The following is a 22,448-nucleotide window of genomic DNA, read 5'->3' as shown; positions in this document are numbered from 1 at the left end:
TATGTCTGAACTGATGTTTACATTAACGGACTTGGAACATACCAGTTTAAATCTCCTCTTGTGTCTGGTGTTTGTGTTTTAAAGTTAGCCATTATGTATAATGTTTGACCTCACCTGAGTAAATTACTAATATTCGTAAGTAGTAAAATTATTCTTTGTACTTTTCTAGAAGAGTATTTGTATCAGTTAAAAATCTACAGAAGTGTAATACACTCTTTTTGTGTATTGTCACTCTTTTCAACGGTGCTGGCTCAAATGACTGAAAGCATCTCATTCTTTTTACTGTAATACCTGTTTAAGTTTTGAATTAACCATCTAAAAGACATCTTGGTATACATAAAGGATCAATGTAATTTAGAAGTCTTGATTTGAAGGACTTACACAATTATAGGTGTGGCTTTCTTCTAAAACTACTGTAGCAGTAAAATCTGAGCTTCACAAATTAAGAATACTGTGCTCATTGTTACAAACATAAGAAAGCTCCCTTAGATGTTAGACTAAATTAAGGCTGTACTTTAATAAACTGGCATAAAGCATGCAGTTAATCATCAAGAGCCATGTGCCTTCTGGACACAGCATAAGCTAAGAGTCAGATTTAAAATAAAGGGTGTGCCCCAGAAATGCTTTTTGTTAGCTCTATCCAGTTTAATCAATCAACCCTTGTGTTGGAGTAATGGTGTTTAAGAAGCTGACGAGCCCCAGGAGTGCCTTATCTTCGGTGAAGTGTAGTGATCTCTCCTGGGACAGCTACTCCGCATGCAGGTAGTGCAAGCCGGAGGCGGAGCGAGCTGCGGGCATAGCCGAAGGGCAGGGTGTCTGCACAGCCCAGCGCTTCCACTCACCTCCTCTCTCGGCCTGGAAATCACAGCGCCTTTCTGGAACTATTTGCTGAAAGCGCCCAGGTAAAGCTCAGCTACTTTTTTGTACTTAATCCCGTGTAATATTGAGTAAAAGAGGTTTCCCTTGTTTAATTTCTTACTCTAAAATTTGAATGACAGTTCTTAAGTATATAGATAAAGGCAAGTGGGTTTTTTTAGAATAAACTTTTTAAACTGTATATCCTGAGAAGACTTAATTAATTATTAACTTAGGCAATTGCAAATCAGTTATTCTGAGACCTTTATGTGCTTTCTGAAGTGAATTTTCACTTTTTCCTAGTTTATGTTTTACAAAAAAATGTGTTTAAATGGGAAAAAATAACCTTGCTTTGTGAATTCTCCCAAATGCAACCTTTCTGTTGTTTTGGTGGAGAAATATAGCATATGTCTCATTTTCTTTTGAAAGGCACAGCCTTTAGCAGAATTGGTATATTACCCTTACTAGTTATTCACTACCTCAATGTGTCTGTGTTCTTGGTATCAACTTAGTCAAACACATTTTTCTTTTCAAAGTTTTTGCTGTTGTCCAGACATGGAGAGGTGTTTGACTTACGCAGAGTGAAGGCCCTGAACCTGATTTAACCAGAGAATGAGAACTGGCAAAGCCCAATGCCTGTAAGCAATGCTAGTCTAATTTATTTGCCATAGGGTATTGCATGGGCTTCCCTGCAATTACATATTTTCGAATCCATTTTTAGCACAGCCCCTGAAACAACTGTGTATAGAAGATTTAAGAAAGCTTCATGCAGTATTGCAGGCAAGGCAATGAGTTCATAACATCTTGGAAATCTCCAAAGTCTTCAAATAACTTTTCTCCTGTTTTGGACACATAAGACTTCTGTTGGTTCTGAATAAAAATTCAGGATATTGTGATAAGTTTTCAAGAGGATGCTCTTGCATGGCTGGGAGCAAAAGAGCCAGGACCCACAGGACTTTTGGGACAGGTAAAGTGTGGATATGTTAAATCCCCAAATAAGGTGTCTACCCCCTAGATCATCTGTCCTTTCCCCATGCCAGGACTAAGTTTTATTCTTCACAGGCAGAGAAAAGTCAGGATAACTCTGTGTAATGAGTCTTCTATTTTGATCCAAAATTGAATGGGCTTCTCAGCACATATGGTGGTACATATTGCCTGGCTGAGCATGTTCGGTTGTGGGTTGGTTACAGCAGTGTCTCTCACTACATTTGTCCTTGTGCTAAATGCAGGATGCTTGCATTCCAGCATTTCCTCCACAGTTACTGGTCCTGTTGTTCTTCATATGTGAAGCTCTTTGCTCCTGGCCAGGTTAGATGAGGGAGAGCATGAAGGGGATGCCAAGATGTGGGAACAGGCATATGTGAAAGATCTCTCACTGCTGAAATGGTGAACAAGAGTAAGGATAACCAGAACAGGAGATGGAGGCTGGTGTCCTCACATGAGGTTACTGCTGCCCTTGTACAACTACTAATGGCAGCACTTCCAGAGCCAGAACATGCCTCCCCCACCCTCGGCATCTGCATTCTGCCTCCAGCCATACATCAGGTGGTTTTAGAAGAAAGTACAAGCACTTTCCTCTGGTAATCTCATATGGCTGCTCTCTATTGTAGAAGTACTCTGTGTCAGCTCATAGACCACCTCATTGTCCCAAGGAGCACTGGCTTTGCTCACCAGCTGCAGACCCTGCCATTGCCCCGTGACAATGCCACCAAGCGTGTTCAGTGCCTGTGTTGCGATCCTGCGGTGCTTCTGTCGTGCTGTGTTGATATAAAATTGTGGCAAACCATTGTTCCCTGAACTGAGACCCAGGACATTCATAACTCTTAACTGGGCAGCTGTGTGGCTTCTGTGCTGAGGAGCAAAGTGGGTTGGGCAGGGAACGGTGGGCAGCAAAGGACCTGCACATGCCGTTCTCTCACTACACCAGTATGGGCCCGTTTGGCAGGACCTATGGACACAACAGTCAGTCCCAGAGGAAGCACAATATCAACCAAAGATGGTAAGTGCTCAGTGAAACCAGATGACATGCTAAAGATTTTATTGTCAATAAAATTTTAGGTTTCAGGCTTTTTTTTTAATATATAGGCTGCTGAAAAATTCGTGAATTTGTATTGTAGTAAGTTCAGTGTTCTCAGGCTGATGGAACTGCATCTCTTGACCCTTAGTTGTCTGTATCCTTTTAACAGTATTTACATTATCTTTAGGGATAAATACAGAATCAAAAAGGAGAATTTTTAAGGAATGTTTGCAAGATTGCATATAGGGATATGACTGAAGCAGAAAGCAAACTGTTTCTTTGTTTGATATTTCACACATTGTGCTTTCATTTATTACTATACCTTTTCCCCCTCAGCTTTTTCCAGCTCTTTCTTACAAGGCATTTCCAGCTTCTTTTTCCACTGTCACTTGTCTATGTCTTTCCACTGTTTCTTTAGCCTTAGTTTCCACTGAGTTAATGAAAACTCTGTCTGGGCTTTTCTTTCGTTTTCTTTTTAAGCTCTTTGTTGACTTCAGGCTTATTCTGCAAGAGTCAGTGATCACTTTGGGCTCACTTTGCCAGGTCTACCCTTAGCGACCAGAGGCCTGTTGGCAGAGAAGGAAAGTTTGCCTGGTGTGCTGTGTAATGTAAAGCATAGGAGCTTCTCTGCTCTTTATATCCAGCTCTTCAGCCCAGCTGTTGTATTTTAGGGTTTCAGATTAAGCAAAAAGTATCTTGTTTTGACTCCCTGCCGTGTTTTGTGAAATCAAAAGTACTGCCACAAACCTGATGCAACTTGTTTGTTTATTACACAGGTGTGAATGACCAGAGCATGTAGATGATAATTATCAGGTATGAGATTTTAAACCCATATTTGTTAGGTAAGTCATAACAGTAGCTAATTCTTGTCCAGAATAAATCCCAGTTTCTCTATACAGCAATGCCTAAAGACAGACTGTGAAGAGGGGCAAGCATGATGGGACAGTGCTCAGCCCGATGAGTGCCAATGATGTATGAGTGTGGTGGGGTTCCTTGCATGTTTTGAGTGGGATTCATTTAAAAGGAAACAAATGCATGAAGAGGGGAAGGAGAATACTGAAGGAAGGACTGAGGCAATGGTTAAGGGAAGGGCGTGAGAGGTGGAGGAGAGCAGTGAATTCGAGGTGAAAGGGCTGAGAGAAAGATGAAGTTGGAGGGAAAGCTAGTCAGCACAGGGCAAGGGAAGTCCTGCCACAGCACTGCCCCACGAGGCTGGCATAGCTTTATGCCCCAGCCAAAGCTCTGCTAAATCCCTTTGTGCTTCTTGCCTGATTTTACTTGGTGGTGATGCAACCTGGTTAGTGACATCACATAAATACACCTACAAGTGGTGTTGCAGTGTCTAGATTGTGACCGGCAGATTAGTCAGCGGTGTCACAATCCCATGTTTATATCATTGTCTCCTGAATGTGGAAGCGATTGCTATGGAGATAACCAAGTTTTCATCGGTGGATCAGGCTGTTAAGAAAAGGCATCCCTTTAACAGAGACAAACAGCTTTGAGTTATTTGGAATAAAATCATGGTGAACTCAAGTTAAGTAGAAATATCAAGTGTGGCACATCACTAAGATTTTAGCAGTTGGGGTGCAATATAAACATGTGACTGAACTCCAGCACATCCTGCATCTGGGTCACCTATGGCTACAGGGCAGTATTATATTTTATTGTAAAAGAAAAGTGTGCACCTGTGCCAAAAAGCAGCTGTCGCGTCTGCACATCCCAGAATTCTATAAAGAGAAGCAGGGAGCATGAGGAGTGAATGACACCCAAGAATGTCAGCAGGCCTTCCCAGTACTTGAGATTTTGAGCTGGTTTGGTAATTTGTATCAGAAACAAAGCAAGTTATACTTGTTTGGAAAAATGTAACTTCCTAACCTCTTAATCAGATGACAGTATTTTTTTCATATATGAGATCAGATAAGAAAATTTCTTCTATGTAATCTTGAATTAGATTTTAAAGATTAGTTCAAAATATAGAATACTTTTAACTGCATGTCATAAAGAACAATTTACATCAGTTCATATAATTTTGTAGAGCACGCTCCGACTTCAGTATTGGTATTTATCTTTTGCCATCCTAATGGCAGTGTTTGCAGATCCAAACAAAGCATTTTGTTTTTAGTACAATAACTGTAATCCACTCAGAGGATATTAAGCAACTTCCAGGATTAGACCCTTAGTTAAAGTTTGTCTTCAGTTTCATATTTCCTTTGGTTGGCTGTTCTTCTATAATTTTGCATTGGAGTATATCCTGTACAAATAGGGAAGAGATTTTGACCTAGAAGGAGAGACCTCTTATTAGTGAGCCTGCTTTTAAATTACAGTAGCTATCTGAAGCATCTTGACATATGATAGATAGCGCTGTTGCTATATGGGTTTGATTCAACTTGTTACTTAGACAAGCAACCTCCCACCTTTATTTCTCAAGGAGAAACTCGAGATCTGTCTGATTTAACTTCATGCATGCCACTTTGGATAAATCTGATATTTGTGATGCTGTTGCTGGTGTTACACTGGAGCATTTTGATGCAGTTTCAGCACTAGCCACATTGTAAGTGTCCCTTGCTCCCCAAACCCGGGTTCATCTGAGAGACAACAAATAACACGCGGTTCTACTGCCCTTTAGCAGCTTGTGCGAATTCACAGAATCAATTAGGTTGGAAAAGATATCTGAGGTCATTGAGTCCAACCTATTACCAACACCACCCTGTCAGCTAGACTAAAGCACTGAGTGCCACATCCTGTCTTTTCTTTAAAACCGCCAGAACAAGGAGGCCACCACCTCCCGGTGCACCCCGTTTCAATGTCAAATCGCTCGTTCCGCCAAGAAATTCTTCCTAATGTCCAACCTAAACCTTCTGTGGCGCAGGTTAAGACTATAGTAAAGACAATTCATACGACTGTGGCGAGTTCAGATTTTCCTAAATGTGAGTGCAGTACATGAAAAAGAAATCAAGTTAGATGGGAGGGGAGAGCGGAAGAATGGAATACACTTTACAGCACGAGAAGGATACCAGGGCGCTCCCCGCGCAAGGCCGCCCGAGAGCTCCGGCCCGCGGAGCCCTCACAGCGCCGGCCACGCCCCCGGCCCCGCCCGACCAATGGGGGCGCAGCGGCCCCGCCCCTCGGGCCGCAGCAGCCAATGGGAGGCGCGGCGCGGCGCGCGTCCACCTGCGGCTGCGGGAGCACCTGAGCGGGCGAGAAGAGCCGAGAAAACCCGTCGGAGCGGCGGGTGCGCTGCGCTGCTCCTCCCGACCCGCCCGGCCAGTCCTGCCGCCCGCTGCCTCCGCCAGACATGACACAGGACTACGACAAGTGAGTGAGCCGGGCGGGGGAAGAAGTACCGCGTCCGGTCCGACCGGTGCTGCCGCCCCGCCGGGGGGCTGCGGCGAGAGGGGCTCGCCGCCCGGGGGCCGGGCCGGAGAAGCCGCTTTCGCGGGGTCCGCCCCCTCGCTCCCCTCTCTCGGAGGAGTACCCGGAGGCTGCGGCGGGGCGGTGCGGAATGGCGGGGGGAACGGGGGCTGATCCTCGTGGGGGGGGCCCCGGAGGTGCAGCGGGGCGACCCCGGCGGCTACCCCGCCCCGCGGGGCGAGCACCGGGGCTGGGCCGGCTTTGAAACCCGACACCCGCAGCGAGGCGTGGGGCCGCCCCCCGCCCCGCCGGGCCGCGCCTTAAATGCGGGCGGCGGCGGCGGCGGCCGCGCCGTCGGGAGGAGCTGCCGGGCCGAGGGAGCCGGGCTGAGCCCCCGCGCCGCTGCCCGGCGGCCGCAGCGGCCCCCATGGACTTCTACGAGGCGCATCCCTCCGGCAAGGTGGACTTCGGCAGGTAAGGGCGGCTGCCGGCGAGTTCGGCTGCGGCGACCCCGGAGTAGCCGAAACTGGGTCCTGAAAGAGTTAAACTGAGGTCGAGGTGCGTGTGTTCTCTAACTTCGTGGTGTTGTATACGAGACGTCGCCTTCAAGCGATCCCAGGGTGTGTTTAAGGAGTCGGGTCTGCTGCTGCACATGACACCGTGTCCATCTGCTGACGGTGGCCGTGGACACCTAAGTGCCAGAAAACGGGGTAACTCGTTTGGGATTTGTGAAGTGAATCGATTTGAAAATTTCTATATTTTGAATAGCTCGGTGACTTAAATGCCCTCCTTTCCTAGGGAATGTGTAGGATTTTAAACCAAACTTTTAGTTTCAGCGTGCTACTTTCTAGGAGGAGGACTCTAGTGCAGCAGCTCGCTAACTCATGCCTGTGATTAGGATTTTTCATAGGTGTTTTTATTTCCGATGGCACTTAGTAGATGAGGGAGCAGCAGTTTGGGTAGAGGCACTTTGCTTTTCTGGCACACAGATGCCAGTGACAGAAATCCTCGGTGCTGCCTCAGCGTTAGAGGTGTGTTCGGTGCAGGAGCAGACACAGCATGGCTGGGCAGCTCTGAACGTCACCGGGTAAATTGCACGCATGGTCCTGGATCGTGAAGGAAGGAGGAGTAGTTTCTGTGGTCTGAGCACAGAATTGCAGACTGGGGAAGCCTCGCAGGCAAAGAGAGAGAGTCTGGTTTTTGTACAATTTCTCTGCTTCCACTGTGGTCATGTGGAAAGTAAAATTGGAAAATTGTTAGAACTGCTGTATGAAACTTAATTTTCTGCCTCCGCTGGAATTCTACTACTCTGTGAAGAGATCAGCATGCCAGTTACCTTCTGAAACTTAAGAAAAAAAGTTGTGTTTGCCTCCTCTTATTAATATGTTCTCATTTTCCTGAAAGAAGCTGTGGTTCTAAAGGAGTGAGTTCCTGCCAAACACTGCGCTTTTATTGGCAGACAACTTTTTCTGTGCTTTTTTTAAGTGGCTGGTTACCTGCAGGGAAATGTGCATTGAATTTGTGTCTTTAAATGACACAGAAATCATACAAAAATACATAGGTCTTGCATTTTCTAGGCTTCTGGTTAGTTGATGCTTTTGTTCTCGGTATTTTTGGTTCTCTGATGATTCTCCCTTCCCATGTGAGTATTGGGCTGCTGGAGGGAATCAGCTTACAGTGGTCTTCTGAGTTCAGCAAGTCTGATTTAGCCCTTCAGCTTAGCTGGGATGGATCAAGAGAACTGCACTCAAGTTACTTCAGTCGCCTTTTTCTCTGTGAGTGAGTTTAACTGGACGATTTTCCAATTTGCTATGGATGTTTGAGATTTCTTTTATCATATTGTATAAGAACAGGAGCTTGTACTTTGTCCCTAAAGCAAATGCTGCTTTGTCTTCTGTGGGTCAACCCACTTTGATAGAAAGTAGCTGTCCTCAATACCAGAGGTATCTGCGTTTTCTGTCTGTGTCAGTGTGTACACAAGTACATAGGAAGACCTAAGGAAAGGGTTTGGTGCAAGAACTTGTCTCTTTTGTCATTTTTGTTTGCTCTTCTTCCAACTACATAATACTGATTTATAGCCATGAAGTGCTCCTACAAGTCCTGGAAACTCCCACTTGCTTTCAGTGCCTTCAGCTCAGCCAAGGTGTCTGATGGCAGCTCAGTGGGGCAACTTGTGTAACTGATAAAGCATTGAATGCGTAATTTGCTTTGCAATCTTTTTGGTAGAAGGTGATGATAAATGTAGGATACTGCTAAGCTGATTATAGTGATTACAGTATTTCATAACTTTCTATTTCACAACTTTTTGTATTTTTAGTATATTTCAGTCTCTGAATGTATCTGGGTAAATAGATGAAAAGAAGGATTCCCTGCTAGGAAAAGGATGTGAAGGTGGTGAGGGGCTTTTTGTGGAGTTAATTGCTTTTAAATAATTATTTTCCTGTTTTAGCTATGGCAAATTCACTAAAAATGTCAACTTTGTGATTATTAAGGGAAATAAGAAAGCCTCTTCTTCTCCCCCTGTCCATCTGCAGTAAACTAATGTTAAACTTGTACTGGAAAGAAAACTGAACTGGTTTAAAAGTCAGATTTAAACATTAGCTTGAGCTGACTTAAAAGATGAAGCATATGTTTTACCAATAGAACCAAAAAAATTTAAGTTGTCTAGGCTGTCAGGGCAACATTTTCTACATGTTTTGCTTTTGTCTGTGGATGGAATGTACAAGTCATTTTGGAGTTTGTTGGTTCCTAGCGATCTCCAAATGTTCAGAGTAAATATATTTATATATATATATATATGCTATAGCACAAAGGGAATAACTCAGATTTTTCCTTTTTCTTCACTCATATGAGTGTGTTTCAAACTAGTGTGTTGGATTATTTCAATAGTAACCAGGCAGTAAGTTGTTTTGATTTTTTTTTTCCCCTTGTCAGAAAAAAGCACTGCCAAATTGATTTGGACTCCCCTTTACCAATTTCCCTATGTCATCTGTAGCTTCTAGGTGGTGCTTTTAGATATCTTCTGAGAGTAAAGATATTTGAAAGCACTGTAGAAAAGAGATGTTTCATTAATGCACATTTTCTAATGCACCTGGGAATTGGATCAGGTTGTAGCTTGGCATTATTACATAGGATGTGCTGGGGGCTTTGTAGGTGGCTGGCTAGAAAGTAACTCTTTCTGGGTTGGATTCAGAGCATGAGCAGGTCAGTTGTGCTCTTACATGGCTTTGTCTTTTTGTAGAGGCTGGTGTAATCCATCTGAGTTTGGTCAAATTAATCCTGATTTACTGTGAGCATGAGTGAGATCAGAATTAAGTTTCTAGGCTTTTTGTGTTGACTAATCCTTGCAGTACACTGAATCAGAATATGAACCCCATGAAACTGGGACATCTAATTTTGAAGAACTTTAAGGATGTTTCTCATATGTTCTAACAGGTGGCTTTTTTTATTTCTTCTTTTTTATGATTCAAGTAAAAGACCTGTGTTGGTTCTTCAGAATGACCCTCTCTACTCTCAGAGACGTCCTTACACCAATGAAGATGAGGCCTGGAAAACTTTTCTTGAAAATCCCCTCACAGCAGCTACCAAAGCTATGATGAGCATCAATGGGGATGAAGACAGTGCAGCTGCCCTCGGACTGCTCTATGATTATTACAAGGTAGATTGGCATGGGTTCGTTCTGGTAGCCAGCAGAGCTCGTGTTCCATTTGTGGAAAAGGTGTCATTTGCTAAAGGATTTTGCAGAAGCTGTGAACAGATCACAAGGGCTTTAAACAATGTGGGTTTTAAATGGAAAAAACCCTAGGTCTCTCATTCTGAAAATTTGTTTTATTTTTAGCTCTCTAAAATATGATTCCCCTAGATCTTGATGTAAAAGTTAAGTGGCATTTTTCTACTTTTCAACTTGAGTAGCACTTTTTCTGTTGACCCCAAGTTCTGCAAGAGGCAATGTGTTATAGAAATAGTCATAAAGAATGACACTTTAGGATCATATCCGTGTCTGAATATAAATATACATGGAGAAAGAAATTCCTTTTGCTCACATGATCCCTATTCTGGTGGACCTTTAGCTTTTGCTGGAGCTTTGTTGAATTACTTTTGGCTCAGCTGATATTAAGATCCAATTACAGGTTTTTGGTGGTATGTTGGGCAGAAGTGTCTACCTGAAAGAGTTGCTGTCTGCATCCCTGTAACCCTCAGTGAGCTTCATCTGCTGTAATCTGTTAATCCTTTGATAGCAGTGATTGTCTTCCCCAATGTTCATGGTCTTCTCAGAGACATGTGCCTTCCTAGATGCTCATAGCTGAACTGAGCAGTCAGAGAACATTCTGGTCTGCATGGGTTGCATTTTGCTGAGCTCTGTTTCCCAAATACCAAAAGTATAAGCTAGGGTAGTTATCTCTAGCCAGGTCAGTGGAGACCAGCAGGCAGGGAGGGGTCCTGCTTGTGTTGAGATGTCTGTGTTACGGTGACCTGGCTCACCAGGTGGAGATGCCTGTTTTTTCTTTGCTGAGCATGCAGGAAGGCCAGGAGGCTGACTTGGCTCTCCTGCCTGGCACTTTGGCTTGTGTCTTTAAACAGTAGGGAGTGTAGTTGCCAGCCTCAGTTATGTTCTTCAAGCACTAGGAGAGATGGCCTGATGCAAACAAAACCCTTGCCTGCACTTTTAAGAGTTGAACATGTCTTACATATTGAAATATTCTTATAATGCTTGATGTGGAGATTAACACTCCACACACACATACAACAAAATGCCACAGACTTACTGATGTGGATGTTATTCAGCTAGTTTTGTGAGAAAACTGCCTTTCTCCTTTGTGCTTGCTATGCTTTTGGAAAAAAAAAAAAAAAAAAAGAAACAACAACATGCTTTCACCAGAACAATTTTAATCCATGAGATCAATTTTGATTTCTAAACCTGTAGATTACAAAAAGAATTTTGATGTTGATCCTTCATGCTTGGCAAAGCAGAAGGGATTTACTGTACATTAATGCCTAATTCAGGGTTTCCTCTTATGTTTGGTTATCGGTGGGTGTACAGAAAAAATTGGTGGAAGAACAGGTGTGCTGCACACTTGGGTAAAGCAGAGTGGCTGGAGGTTGAAAGATTTATTGAGGACTATTATGGCATAATATTATAGAGGGATGACGTTGATGCATTTCTAATACGCCCCCTCTGCATATTAAAGGCAGCTGATGAGATCACCTTCCTATTAAAAAAACAAAACAGTAAAACCAAAAAACTTGTTTCCTTCCATTTGGCTACTGGGCTTGCTCAACTGTGCTTAATAAGGCCTTATAGGAAACAAATTTTTGATAAAAGTTATTTTGAGAGTGTTGACCAAATGTAGCTTGGAAAACCCTTCTTTTGCTGTGACTAGTTAGTGTTGGCCTCCCAGCAGTCTCCAGCTAGAGGTTCTCCAAATTTTTGCTGGTTACTATGGGAAATCTAAGAGTTCTGGGGGTTCCAGATTCTGTGTAAGAACGAAGACATAGTTTTGAGGCGGGGCTGTATAGTGAAGAACGCTGTTTGCGCGGTGTGTCCTCAGCCTTCACATTCGTGCTGAAGCGGTGGTTCCCCACCCTGGACCCAGGCTGGCAAATGGAAGCAGGGTCTGAGTGGGCTTCAGTAAAGGAGAGTGATGGGAGTTCACACCTCCCTACATACACCAGAAGAGGTTTGCTTTGCTCATTCAGGAGGCGTGATGAGGGTGACAAAAGTCCTGGGCCTTACGTGTGGGTTGGCAGGAGAGCTTGTGTGGGCTTGCTGTGTGGCTGAGTGAACCTGAGCACCACGGGCTTGTGCCAGCAGCTGCAAGAGCTGTTAGAGTTGCTGCAGTGCTGATTATGTGCTCCATGCAAGGAACTGAGCCACCACAGCTCCAGGAGCTCACCTTCTCCTGTGTGCCTTGGTTTTGTGGTGCAGCCAGGAAAATGGCATGTGTGTGGGCATTGTTTGATTGATGATGTGTTTTCAGGGCAAATCCTGGCATAAAATACAAGGAGCAATACTGACCTGTCTTAAATCCAAAGTACTGATTACATTTTGTTTATAAAAGGTTTAATATAGTTTGGGCCAGAGTGTTTTGTGTGGCCATGAACAAATATGAGCTGTAGTATCTCAATATGCTTACTGGATATGGTGTTCCCCAAATTCCCTGATCACTGAGGAGAAAGGCGAGCCTCAAGTGGTCTTAGAGGGAATGGCCTAGAAAGCACATGTCCTTGGAGAAGTGGCTGTGGAACAGCATCCTTTCATAAGCTTTGAGCTCATCTAGCAAGCTCAACTCTGCTAGCCTGCAGAGGAGAGAACCTGCACTGCCAGCAAACATTGGGAAATCTCTTGGTCCTGCTCACCCCAGTACTGGTGCTCATGGCAATCATGGATGGATTGTTTTCTGTGCCTGGTGCTGGCAAGAGCTCAGGGTTGACACAGATGACTGAGTTGGCCACATAGGGATCCATGGGGCATCTCTTGGGGTTGACCCGGCATCCCAAAGCCATGTGAACACGGGTTAAGCTGTAATGCAAATAATGACTGGCATCCAAAACAAGAGTTCCTTAATTTGACCAAATTTTAAGGAGCTATTTTTTTTGTATGAGAGGAAGAACTGAATTATAGTATGTCTTAAATTTCCCAGGTTCCAAGGGAGAGGAGATCTTCAACAGCTAAGCCTGAGGTAGAACATCCTGAACAAGACCATAGCAAAAGGTATTATTTTTTATTATTGCTTCTCTGTTTCCTCCCTTCCCTCCTAGACCATTAAAGCTGCTGAAAGAAGGTAACTTGCTGCATTGTGGTGATGTGCTGGAGGAGAGAAATTGTTGGCTTTTACTCTGTGGCCCTGATTTCGATGTTGCCCCAGAAACAGGATGGGGATTGAACCATGGTGTGGGGAGTTGAGGCTCAAACTGCTGCTTAATGCCATCTGTCTGGTTTTAGTGTGCTGGTGTTATATAGTCAGCCTGGCAAAAGCTGCTTTCTAACATTAGGCACAGCCTGGTAGCACAAGCACTCCCCCAGGCTCCGGTCACTGGTGACACTTTTCTTTTTTCATGCAGTAACTTCAGTTGCTCTCTGCTGACTTTTGTTCTCAGGTACCAGTAGAATTGCTGTTTCATGCATGGGCCAGCCTGGAATGACTTCAAAGTGCTTGTGATTTGGTTTTGTATTGTTTGGGGACTTCCTTTATATCCTCTGGGACTTTGTATCTTTCTTCCTCTACCTGCCTGCCTTCTCTTGTGCCTCCCAAGCAGATGATACTGATTAGGTGACTATAACAAATGGGAGGTTTACTCAAGCCAGGCTTCCACTCCTACCATCCTCTTCCTTTGGACAAACTAGAATGCTTTAAGGACCTGAAGTGAGGTTTTGTGGTCTGGCTGAGCTGATTGATTGACTTGTTGAGTAGAGCAGGCTGGTTCCCAGCCATGTGTTTCCACTGCTTCTCTTGAACCAGATTGGGTCTCACACTGATCCATCACCAAACAGGGGAAGAAAAGGTGGCTAGTTTTCTGCCAGCCAGGCAAGCTGAACTGGCTTACCAAGGAGGCAGGGGAATGTGAGAATTGGTGTAAAGGAAAGGGCAGGACCACTTTGTGCGGAGGGAGAAAGGGAGAGCCAGCTGACTTAGTGGCTACTAGCTATGAGGTCTGCTCAGCCACAGATTGGTGTTGTCCTGACAGAAATGAGTGTGGTGGGGTGGAGAGCAGCAAGTTATGCAAACCACTCCCAGGAGTCTTGGTGCAGATTTTCTTGGGAGATTGTGCATGAAATGAGGGGTGTAATTTTCCTATTAGCGCTTCCCAGGGGTGTGCAGTCCTGGGCTGTTAGTCCTTCTCCCTCTGCCATAGAGTAGCTTTGTGGAGCCTGTGTGCGCCAATGTGTGGTGGGAAGTGCTTAGTTTTGGACTGCTGCTTTCCAAGCAGGGAGGATCTGGGCTGTGAACCTCACCCTTTGCTCCAGCCTAATTCATCTCCAAGGTGGGATGGTTAGCAGTGGGATAGGAGTTAAGGGTTTTTTTAAAAGAGTTTCTCAGCTTTTCAGGTTAGGATTGAGCTGTTCTTCACAAGCAGGAGTTTGTGTCAGCTGTGCTTGTCCAAAAGGCTGAAAAGCCTTTCTAGCTCTTGTTTAATGAGAAAATAAGCTGTATCATTTATGCCTGATTTCTTTTTGCCCTTTTAAGGAACAGCATCCCAAATGTGACAGAACAATCCCTCATTTCTGCTGGAGAAAACAGAGTCCAGGTTCTGAAAAATGTGCCTTTCAATATTGTCCTTCCACATACCCCCCAGATGGGCATGGACAAGCGAGGCCACCTCACCACCCCTGACACAACGGTCACCGTTTCAATTGCCACGATGCCCACCCACTCCATCAAAACGGAGACGCAGCCCCATGGCTTTGCTGTGGGCATCCCACCAAGCGTGTACCACCCCGAGCCGCCCGAGCGGGTGGTGGTCTTCGACAGGAACCTCAATCCTGACCAGTTCAGTTCCAACACCCAGCCTCAAAACTCCCAGAGGCGAACACCAGACTCCACCTTCTCGGAGACTTTCAAGGAGGGTGTGCAAGAGGTATCAAGAGAGGCAGTGTGTGTGGTGTGTGTGTGTGTCTGTCTCTTGATCTGGATGGAGAGATCCAGTTCCATCTAACTATTCTTGTTACATAAGCCAGAAATCAGTCCAGTGCCCTAGAAATAGAAAACTTTCTCGGAAAGGTGCATAATTAAAACTTAGTAAATAAAACCTTCACAACATGAAATCATTATCAAAAGCAAATGACTAATCTTACTAGTGATAGAGGCTTTGGCTTGCAGAGTGTGGAAATAGTTATCTCAATCCATACAGCCAAGTTTTGCAAGAGTTCAGCACTCAGTGGTGCCTTTGCAGGTATCAAACTGAAGTGACTGTATGTAAGGTTTCTCATTGCCAGTTTCTAGGTGTGGTATGTGTCCATGGAAAACAGCTGGATTATGTAGGGGCCTTGAGTGAGAAAATCTGTGTGTTTTGTTTTATGATGCCAACTGAAAATAGCAGCGTAACCATGTTTTGATTTTTAAGCCAAACCTCAAGGAGCTGTGTAGCTATGCCCTTTGAGATTTGGGAAAACGTTAAAATTTTGCCTTAAGCTGACTTGGAAGGCTCATGAGATGTTGTACTTAGTTGACACCCAAAAGTTTTAGATTAAAACACTGTTCAAGTGTCCTGTTTGTTCAAACCAAAAATCAGTTGTCCTCTGGTGAGCAATTTGCCTGACAGAAGTTCCGTGGTAAGGAGTATTTATTTAATATTGACTTTTCTTGTTGCTGCAGTGTTAATTGTTGTTTCGTCTACTCCAGGTTTTCTTTCCTACTGAGCTGAATCTCCGAATGGCCAACATGAATTCAGAAGATTATGTTTTTGACAGCATTTCTGGGTAATGATTTAAGGTCCTCATTTGCCCATATCCTCCTATTCTCTTAGTTGTCCATGAACAAGCAGTACAACTCATGCCAATTTGCACCGAGTCACAGTTGGATTTGGTGGGGACCTGTGGATCTCAAACCCACAATTATGTCTGCTTATTTGAATTTCACAGTTGAAAATTGTAGGTTTAAATATACAATTGTATCTTTAAAGAAAACAAATACTTTAAGGAAAACTACCTGCAAGGTTGGAAATACCATCCAGCTTCAGTTAAGGTCCTTGCACCGTCTGTGTCCCATGGGAAGGTGCAGTGCTGCCTGGGAGTGGTCTGGGAGTTTGCTTTCAGCTGTGCCCTCCTCCCTGGTCTGCCTGTCTTGCTCTCAGTCTGCTGGAAATCTACAGCAGAACTAGGAAAAATAAAACTCCTCTGAACTCCAGAGGCAGGGAGTAAATTAGTTGTTTGATAGTTGCAGTTGACCAAGAGGGTGCTGGCCACTGAGTAGGTTATTAGTTTGTGATTTTAATTAAATTGCTAATAGATACTTTTCTGTTCCGTGAGAGCAGCTTGCTGCTCTCAGCCTGAATTGGGACCTTCCAGTCTTGCCTGCTGATGTGTCTTAGGATTTAGCTTGCCAAGAACTTCTCTTAAATGTTCATTCATGAAGGAAATGGTTGAAGAAGGGGCTCATCCTGTTTTGCAACTTCTTTGCCTGTTGATGGCATAATGAGTCAACTAACGACTTTGGAATTTCTCCAAATTAAATGTGGAACGTTTAATCAGCTTTCCAGGAAAATGCCTTAGCAATCACTACCCTCTTCACTCTATAGGAATAACTTTGAATACACTCTGGAAGCCTCCAAGTCCCTCCGACAGAAGCCTGGGGACAGCACAATGACTTACCTGAATAAAGGTCAATTTTACCCAATCACGCTGAAAGAAGTCAGCAGCACTGAAGGAATCCATCACCCCATCAGTAAAGTCCGAGTGAGTGACAGCACTTGTGGTTTCTTGGGAAGGAGGGTGTGTATGATGAGAACCTTAAACTCTCCCAAAGTGCAGTAATCTAGACCAGAGCACCAGCATAAAGGCCAGCTTACCTGTGCTCTTACGTCAGTGTTCGTTCCTTTGCTGTCCACCTACTGCCAGATCAACCCATCCCAGCTCAGACTGTTAAGAAGTGGTGTCAGCACTTGTGTAAAGGTGATGCAACACCTGGAATGAGATCCTTGAATTCTAGTTAGGAGAGCAGTTCTGCTCATCTCTGTTTATGACCCAGAAAGTGCTGTTGTCTGCCTTCCTGTTTGGCAGCGGTGTGCCTCACATGGAAAAGTCTAAAGCTCCAAACCAAATGTACTCTCTGGCCTTTTTTCTATTTCTCTTTCATGGTTTGGGTTTTTTTTGGGTTTGTGGGGGTTTTTTTTGTTTTGTTTTGTTTGGTTTTTTTTAATCTTTCCCTCTCTCCTTTCAGAGTGTCATTATGGTTGTGTTTGCTGAAGACAAAACAAGAGAAGATCAGCTCAGGCACTGGAAATACTGGCATTCAAGACAGCACACAGCCAAACAAAGATGCATTGACATAGGTAAGGAGCACTCATTGCTGATGTCAAACTTCAGACCTAATTCCTTGGCAAGGTTCAGTTTTCTGCTAAAGATTTGTTATTTTAAGGAACTTCTGAATCACTTTCTCTGCTATCCATAGCTTTGCTGAAAGCCCAGAGATGGTTTGTGATTGCTTGGAGCTAATGCTGTAGTTTTTAGGACTCATTAAAGAGGCTGATTTTTTGGAGGATTTTGATTAGTGGGGTTTAGGGTGTTGTATTGGGAGATCCAGCAGTCCCCTCCAGACAGCAGGTTTTTTTAGAATGTCCTGATGCTTGTAGCTAAATCACAGCTTGTGGTCGCAGTGGCTGTCCTAAATACTGTGTTTCTTCAAAGGACAAGATCCTTGTAGAAATACCGCAAGACTAATGATCCTCCTTCCCACAGCTTTGCTCGCAACTCGTCTTTGGTACATGTAAAAAAAGAAAACACTGCAAATTTCCACTTGCCTCCAGACAAGGCTGGCGCTGGCTGGGTTCCAGCCTTCTCTTGCTGAAGGCTGGGTTACTCCTCGTCCCTTCCTTCTGTGAATCAAAGCAGGGATTAATCACTTGGCACTTAAAGCAGACGCGCATGCAAATCTTTGTTTGTTATTGAAGGAGTTTTATTGAGAGCTTATGTCCTTGCCATACAGGGTAGAGTTTCCCACACATAGCAGGTTATGGTACAGAACACCTGATATTTAGGATCTGCCTTTCTTGCTGGAGTTTCTAGTTTAGAATTTTGGCAAGTTCCATTTTTCTCCCTCCTGTTTGTTGAGGGTTTTTTTGTGAGAACCATTTCCAGCCTCTTTCAAGATTCATTCCTAAGGTACAGTTCAGCTTTTTTTGCCCCCAAGGGGCTGCTGAAGGGTTAGTTTCTGGCTGTTCAACCTGATTAAGGACTCAGGTGATATCTCCTCTTGAACCCTTCTTTCTGACAGCTGACTACAAGGAGAGCTTCAACACCATCAGCAACATTGAGGAGATCGCGTACAATGCCATATCTTTCACCTGGGACATCAACGAGGAAGCAAAGGTGTGTGACCACGATTATATTTCCTGTCCTTTTAGCAGATTCAGGGGCTGGGGGAAGGGAAGGGTGTGTGGCCTACCTGGTGATTAGCATGTAACAAGTTTGTTTACGCTCTTACATTAGGCAAAACCTTCTGGCTATTTCTTAAGAGGGTTTGCATGTGCAACTGGGAGGGCTTTGCAACTGCTCTAGGGCTCTTGGCAGAAGGGCCTACCTGAGAGACAAGTACTGACAGAAGGAAGCACTGAGCGTGTCCTGAGCCGATGGAGTGGCGCAGGAGGTGTGATGGAGCGTAGCTGGGCTTGGCACCGAGCGCAGCCTCCCCCAGCATCCCCCCAGGAGGTGGGGGGCAGCTCAGGCTCCAGCCATAGGCTTGCCTTCCACCAAAGAGAGAGCAGCTGTGGCCTCTGAGCTCCCAAAGCATGCGTTGCTTAAACCGCAGATCCCAACACCCAGTGACCTATTTCAAACTAGAACAACCTCCTGGTGAACTCTGGTTTGATCTTTCCTCAGAACTGTGGGTGCTTTTGTAGGTGTGTAAGTACAGGAAGCTTTCCTAGCTAGAAGCTAACTGCAGCTGTTTGAGCCACTCTGGCTTCTGGAAAAGGCTCGTACATCTTCTAGGTTCAAGAAAAGCAGGTCAAAGTGTGGAGCCAACTCAGTTCTAAAGGCATTCCTCACTAGTTAGTTGCTGGAGTCAAAGCGAAGGAGTTTTCTTTTGAGAATTTCATTACTGCCTGGGTTTTCTTTAAAAACTGGGAATGGTTTCTGTCTGTCTTTGGTGACTGGCTGTTTCCTTGACAGTACTAATAACTGGTACCAGCAAGCAGTACCAGTAGTCACCAGTGGCATCATGGGGAAAACCACTGATTGCTGCAGAGTGCCATGTCTAGGGAGAGCCTGGCTTGGGGGGGCATGGGACCTCTCAGCAAAGAACACAGGTCCTTTTCTGGAGCTGTGTGTGCTTCCGCTCTGCCGTAGAAGCAAGGGCTGGTGTCACTGGATAGAGCTTGCATCACCACAAACTGTGCTCTGTCCTGCACAAGGGCTGGGCAGAAAATGTTGTATCGGTACTGCTGTTAGGTTTCAGCTCTGTGGGAGAAGTTTGGGATGCATAGCAGACAGCAGTAGGAGCTGTGTGTGTACTGCTGCTGAAAGTACTGCTTTGCAGTGTGTGGGGCATTACTTGTGAGGCTGGTGTTGGGTGCCAGGATTCCCTTTTCACCAGATTTGACTTCAGTCAGATTGATAGGGCTGGCAGGGAGGACCTTATCTGCTGGAGGATGCTAAAAGGCTGACTTGAGTTGTAGAACATGAAGTGCTTCACTTTGTGAACAAACAGAAGAGCTGTCAGGAGTCAGTAAGTATTATCCTGCTGCCACAGCCCATCAAACATTTAACAAACCCAGGTAGTCAGTGTCTATGAGGTATGCAAAGGCTTAGGATTTGCACACAGGGTGGATCATGCAGACAGAACAATATGAAGTCCTCAAGGAGCTGGGAGCACTTTCTGCAGCTGCCTCTCTGCTGGCTGAGCCACTCTGCAGCAGTAGGGATGGGCCACTGACCCAGGAGCTCACAGCTGGTGCTGAGAACTTTGAGGCTGCCCCAAGGAAAGCCATGCCTTCCTACCTGGTGGTTATTGCTAAGTTACTCTACAGACCCCTGAATGAGTAGTTTCAGTCTATAATGAAATTGCCAATAGCATCTTGAAAAGATCTAAGGACCCTCATGGTGGTATTTTACCTTGAGGCTGAACTTTGTGGGATGAAGTGGTGTGGGGAGCTGTAAAACAGACTGGTTTTTTGGCTACAGAGGTAAATTTGCTTCCAGATTAATGATCTTAGTGTGTGAGAGCCATATGCTGTGAGTCCGGGTTTATATGAACGTTCAGAGGGGACTGTTGATACCAAATGTGCAAGCCTTCACTCTTGGGGTCAGAATCGTATTAAGACAAAAATACTTTTGACTTCAGTATCTAAAGAACTGGCATTTTTAGTAAGTGTTTTGTGTGCTTAAGTGTCTGTTTAACTTCATTTTTTCCCTGAGTGGATGTGTTTTGTCAATGACTGAATTTCTCACCAGAAGAGCTGCAGTTCTTTCTCAACTTCTGTGATCTTATCAGGAGATGTCTGAGCCAATTTCAACAATTTTTATTGCATGGTTCATTTACCTTGTATGCTCTTGCTCTCTCCTTTCCCTCCCTGCCTCCCAACCCCTGACAGCAGTCTTAAAGTATATGACGAAAGCAGGGAATAGATAGAGCTGAGTGTCTAATGTTACAGAAATTCCTTCATAGTAATAAATACAGTGTTTTATACTTAATAGCAGCAGAAGTGCTGCATAGACAGTATGTTTAACCAGCCAGCAAGCCTTGATCATTAGAAATTTGCTTCCTGAGTCCTGGAGTTACCTGGACCAGAGCCAGGTGATTTTTCTGGGCTTGCTGCTTCTTCCATTTCCCTCTTGCTTTTGCTTCCAGCTTGCTGTGGAAATGATTTGATCCTGTGCAGCCATGTCAAATGGGAGGTGATGAGGCTCTGGGTCAGGAATTTCCGATGTAGTTACTCCTTTGGACACGCAGTGTGTCAGATTTAAGGCAGAAATAGCATATTATCACAAGGAGTTGCCCTTAGCAGCTCCGGGAGCAGGTACTTGTTGTCTTATGGGGATGTACAGGAATACTGCACCTCTGCCACTGTGTCTGTTCAGGAGGGTGGCACCTGCCTGAGAGTGCTTTGCCAGTGCCCTTGGGGCACTGAGGCACTTCAGGAAACTGCATCATTCTGGTGAAGAAACGCTCTTTCATACAGGTCATGCGCTCCTTCTGTAGCGAAGAAAATTGTGTGAATTTTGTAGCTGTGGATTTGTGGGACACAAAAAGGATGTTTGAGATGGCCTCAGTAACAGGTATTTCCCATTTCCCAGTTGCATTGTGCTGGGAGAGCCGAGAGCATGGCCGGGGCTCTGGTCACTGGACACATCAGACAAGCCTGGCTCTGCACGGCTGGAATTGTCCCACAGCTGCCTGCGTTGGTGTGCTGTTCGTGAGCCCTTGGGTGTAGAAACCAGGAGTATTTCATGCATGACAGACACTTCCCACTCTGGGACCTCACCGTGTCTGTGGATTTCAGAGAAAATGTGCTTCTCTCTGGCAGCTCCCCTCTGCCCTCTTCTGTTGCTTTGGGACATCACAGGAGCTGCTGGAAGCACCAGCTACATAGCAGAGGCTGGTTTAAGTATTCTCTGATCTTTGCGAGAGTGTTCAAGCTGGAAAAGGGCCCAGGATGCAAAGCTTCCTTGGTCTGAGACAGTGAAGGGAGCAGAGGGTGGGGAGGAGGGCCAGGCTTTGAAGGAGGCAACCTGCCCTGAAGTGGTGCTGTTGAGATTTGAAGAAGAGTGAGGTCAGGATTAGAAAGTTTGTCAGGAGCCACTGCGGAGTGTGGAAGCAGTGATTCAGGTGGGCTTTCAGATACCTGTATTAAGAGATGAGGTCTGATCCCATCACCTGGCAGAGCAGGGGAAGGGAATAGTTGGATGAGGAGACAATCATGTTTTGTGAGAAGAAAAGGGAAGAGGGTGGACTAGAAAATTAGTTTATGAACTGGTGAGTTGTTGAATGGGGTATTTAAGAAAGCCAGTGTAGCTACTCAATCAGGAGCCATCCTGCCTGAGTGGAAGCATGATCTGATGGGTCTGATGAGATGTGTAACTGATACTCACTTGCATGCAACAGGTAATGCTGGAGTTACCCTGAGGCTTCTGGAGACTTCAAACAGTTTCCCACCCCATGATGGATGTCTGCCGTGGGCAGACAGTCAAGGTGGGGTTCTTCTCCTGCAAAGAAGCTTTTAGATGTCTGAACACAGGCTCGTCATCTTTTGTGTCTATGACTTCATTAAGGACAAGGAGTCTAGAGCTGGGATGCGGCTTTCTCTAGAGAGAGGTGTCTGCCCCTTCTTGTTGACTGAACAGGCTTGGCTGTCTTTGAAATATGGGGATGTCGGAAGTAGGGAATAGGAGTCCTTGCAGGCCTTTCTGTGTCTTTGTCCCCCATGTCAGTCAGAAGAAATGGTTGTAGGTTCAGGTCATGAGTTTTTGAGGCAGGGATCCATCTCTTCCCAGGTCTGTACAACATGGCAGGCTCTTCTTTTCTTGGTTGGTACCTTATAAAGGTCTTTTAATGAAAATTGCCACTATATG

At 44.9% G+C, this 22,448-nt stretch overlaps 1 protein-coding gene across 1 annotated transcript in view; it reads left to right on the top strand.

The window, feature by feature from the left end:
- The first annotated feature begins 6,585 nt into the window (after positions 1-6,585).
- The window catches only part of GRHL1 (grainyhead like transcription factor 1), a 40,889-nt gene continuing 25,026 nt past the window's right edge, over positions 6,586-22,448 (top strand). The window contains exons 1-8 of the mRNA XM_058835225.1: positions 6,586-6,697; positions 9,695-9,881; positions 12,865-12,935; positions 14,410-14,800; positions 15,565-15,641; positions 16,460-16,616; positions 17,101-17,212; positions 18,154-18,248. Coding sequence (XP_058691208.1) covers positions 6,651-6,697; positions 9,695-9,881; positions 12,865-12,935; positions 14,410-14,800; positions 15,565-15,641; positions 16,460-16,616; positions 17,101-17,212; positions 18,154-18,248 — 1,137 coding nt within the window. The 5' untranslated portion in view covers positions 6,586-6,650. The remainder of the gene's footprint in view (positions 6,698-9,694; positions 9,882-12,864; positions 12,936-14,409; positions 14,801-15,564; positions 15,642-16,459; positions 16,617-17,100; positions 17,213-18,153; positions 18,249-22,448) is intronic.

This window comes from Poecile atricapillus, chromosome 3 (assembly GCF_030490865.1).
Source record: "Poecile atricapillus isolate bPoeAtr1 chromosome 3, bPoeAtr1.hap1, whole genome shotgun sequence".
Taxonomy (NCBI): Eukaryota; Metazoa; Chordata; class Aves; order Passeriformes; family Paridae; genus Poecile; species Poecile atricapillus.
The sequence above is the reverse complement of the archived record's forward strand: the minus strand, read 5'-3'. Positions and strand labels throughout refer to the sequence as shown.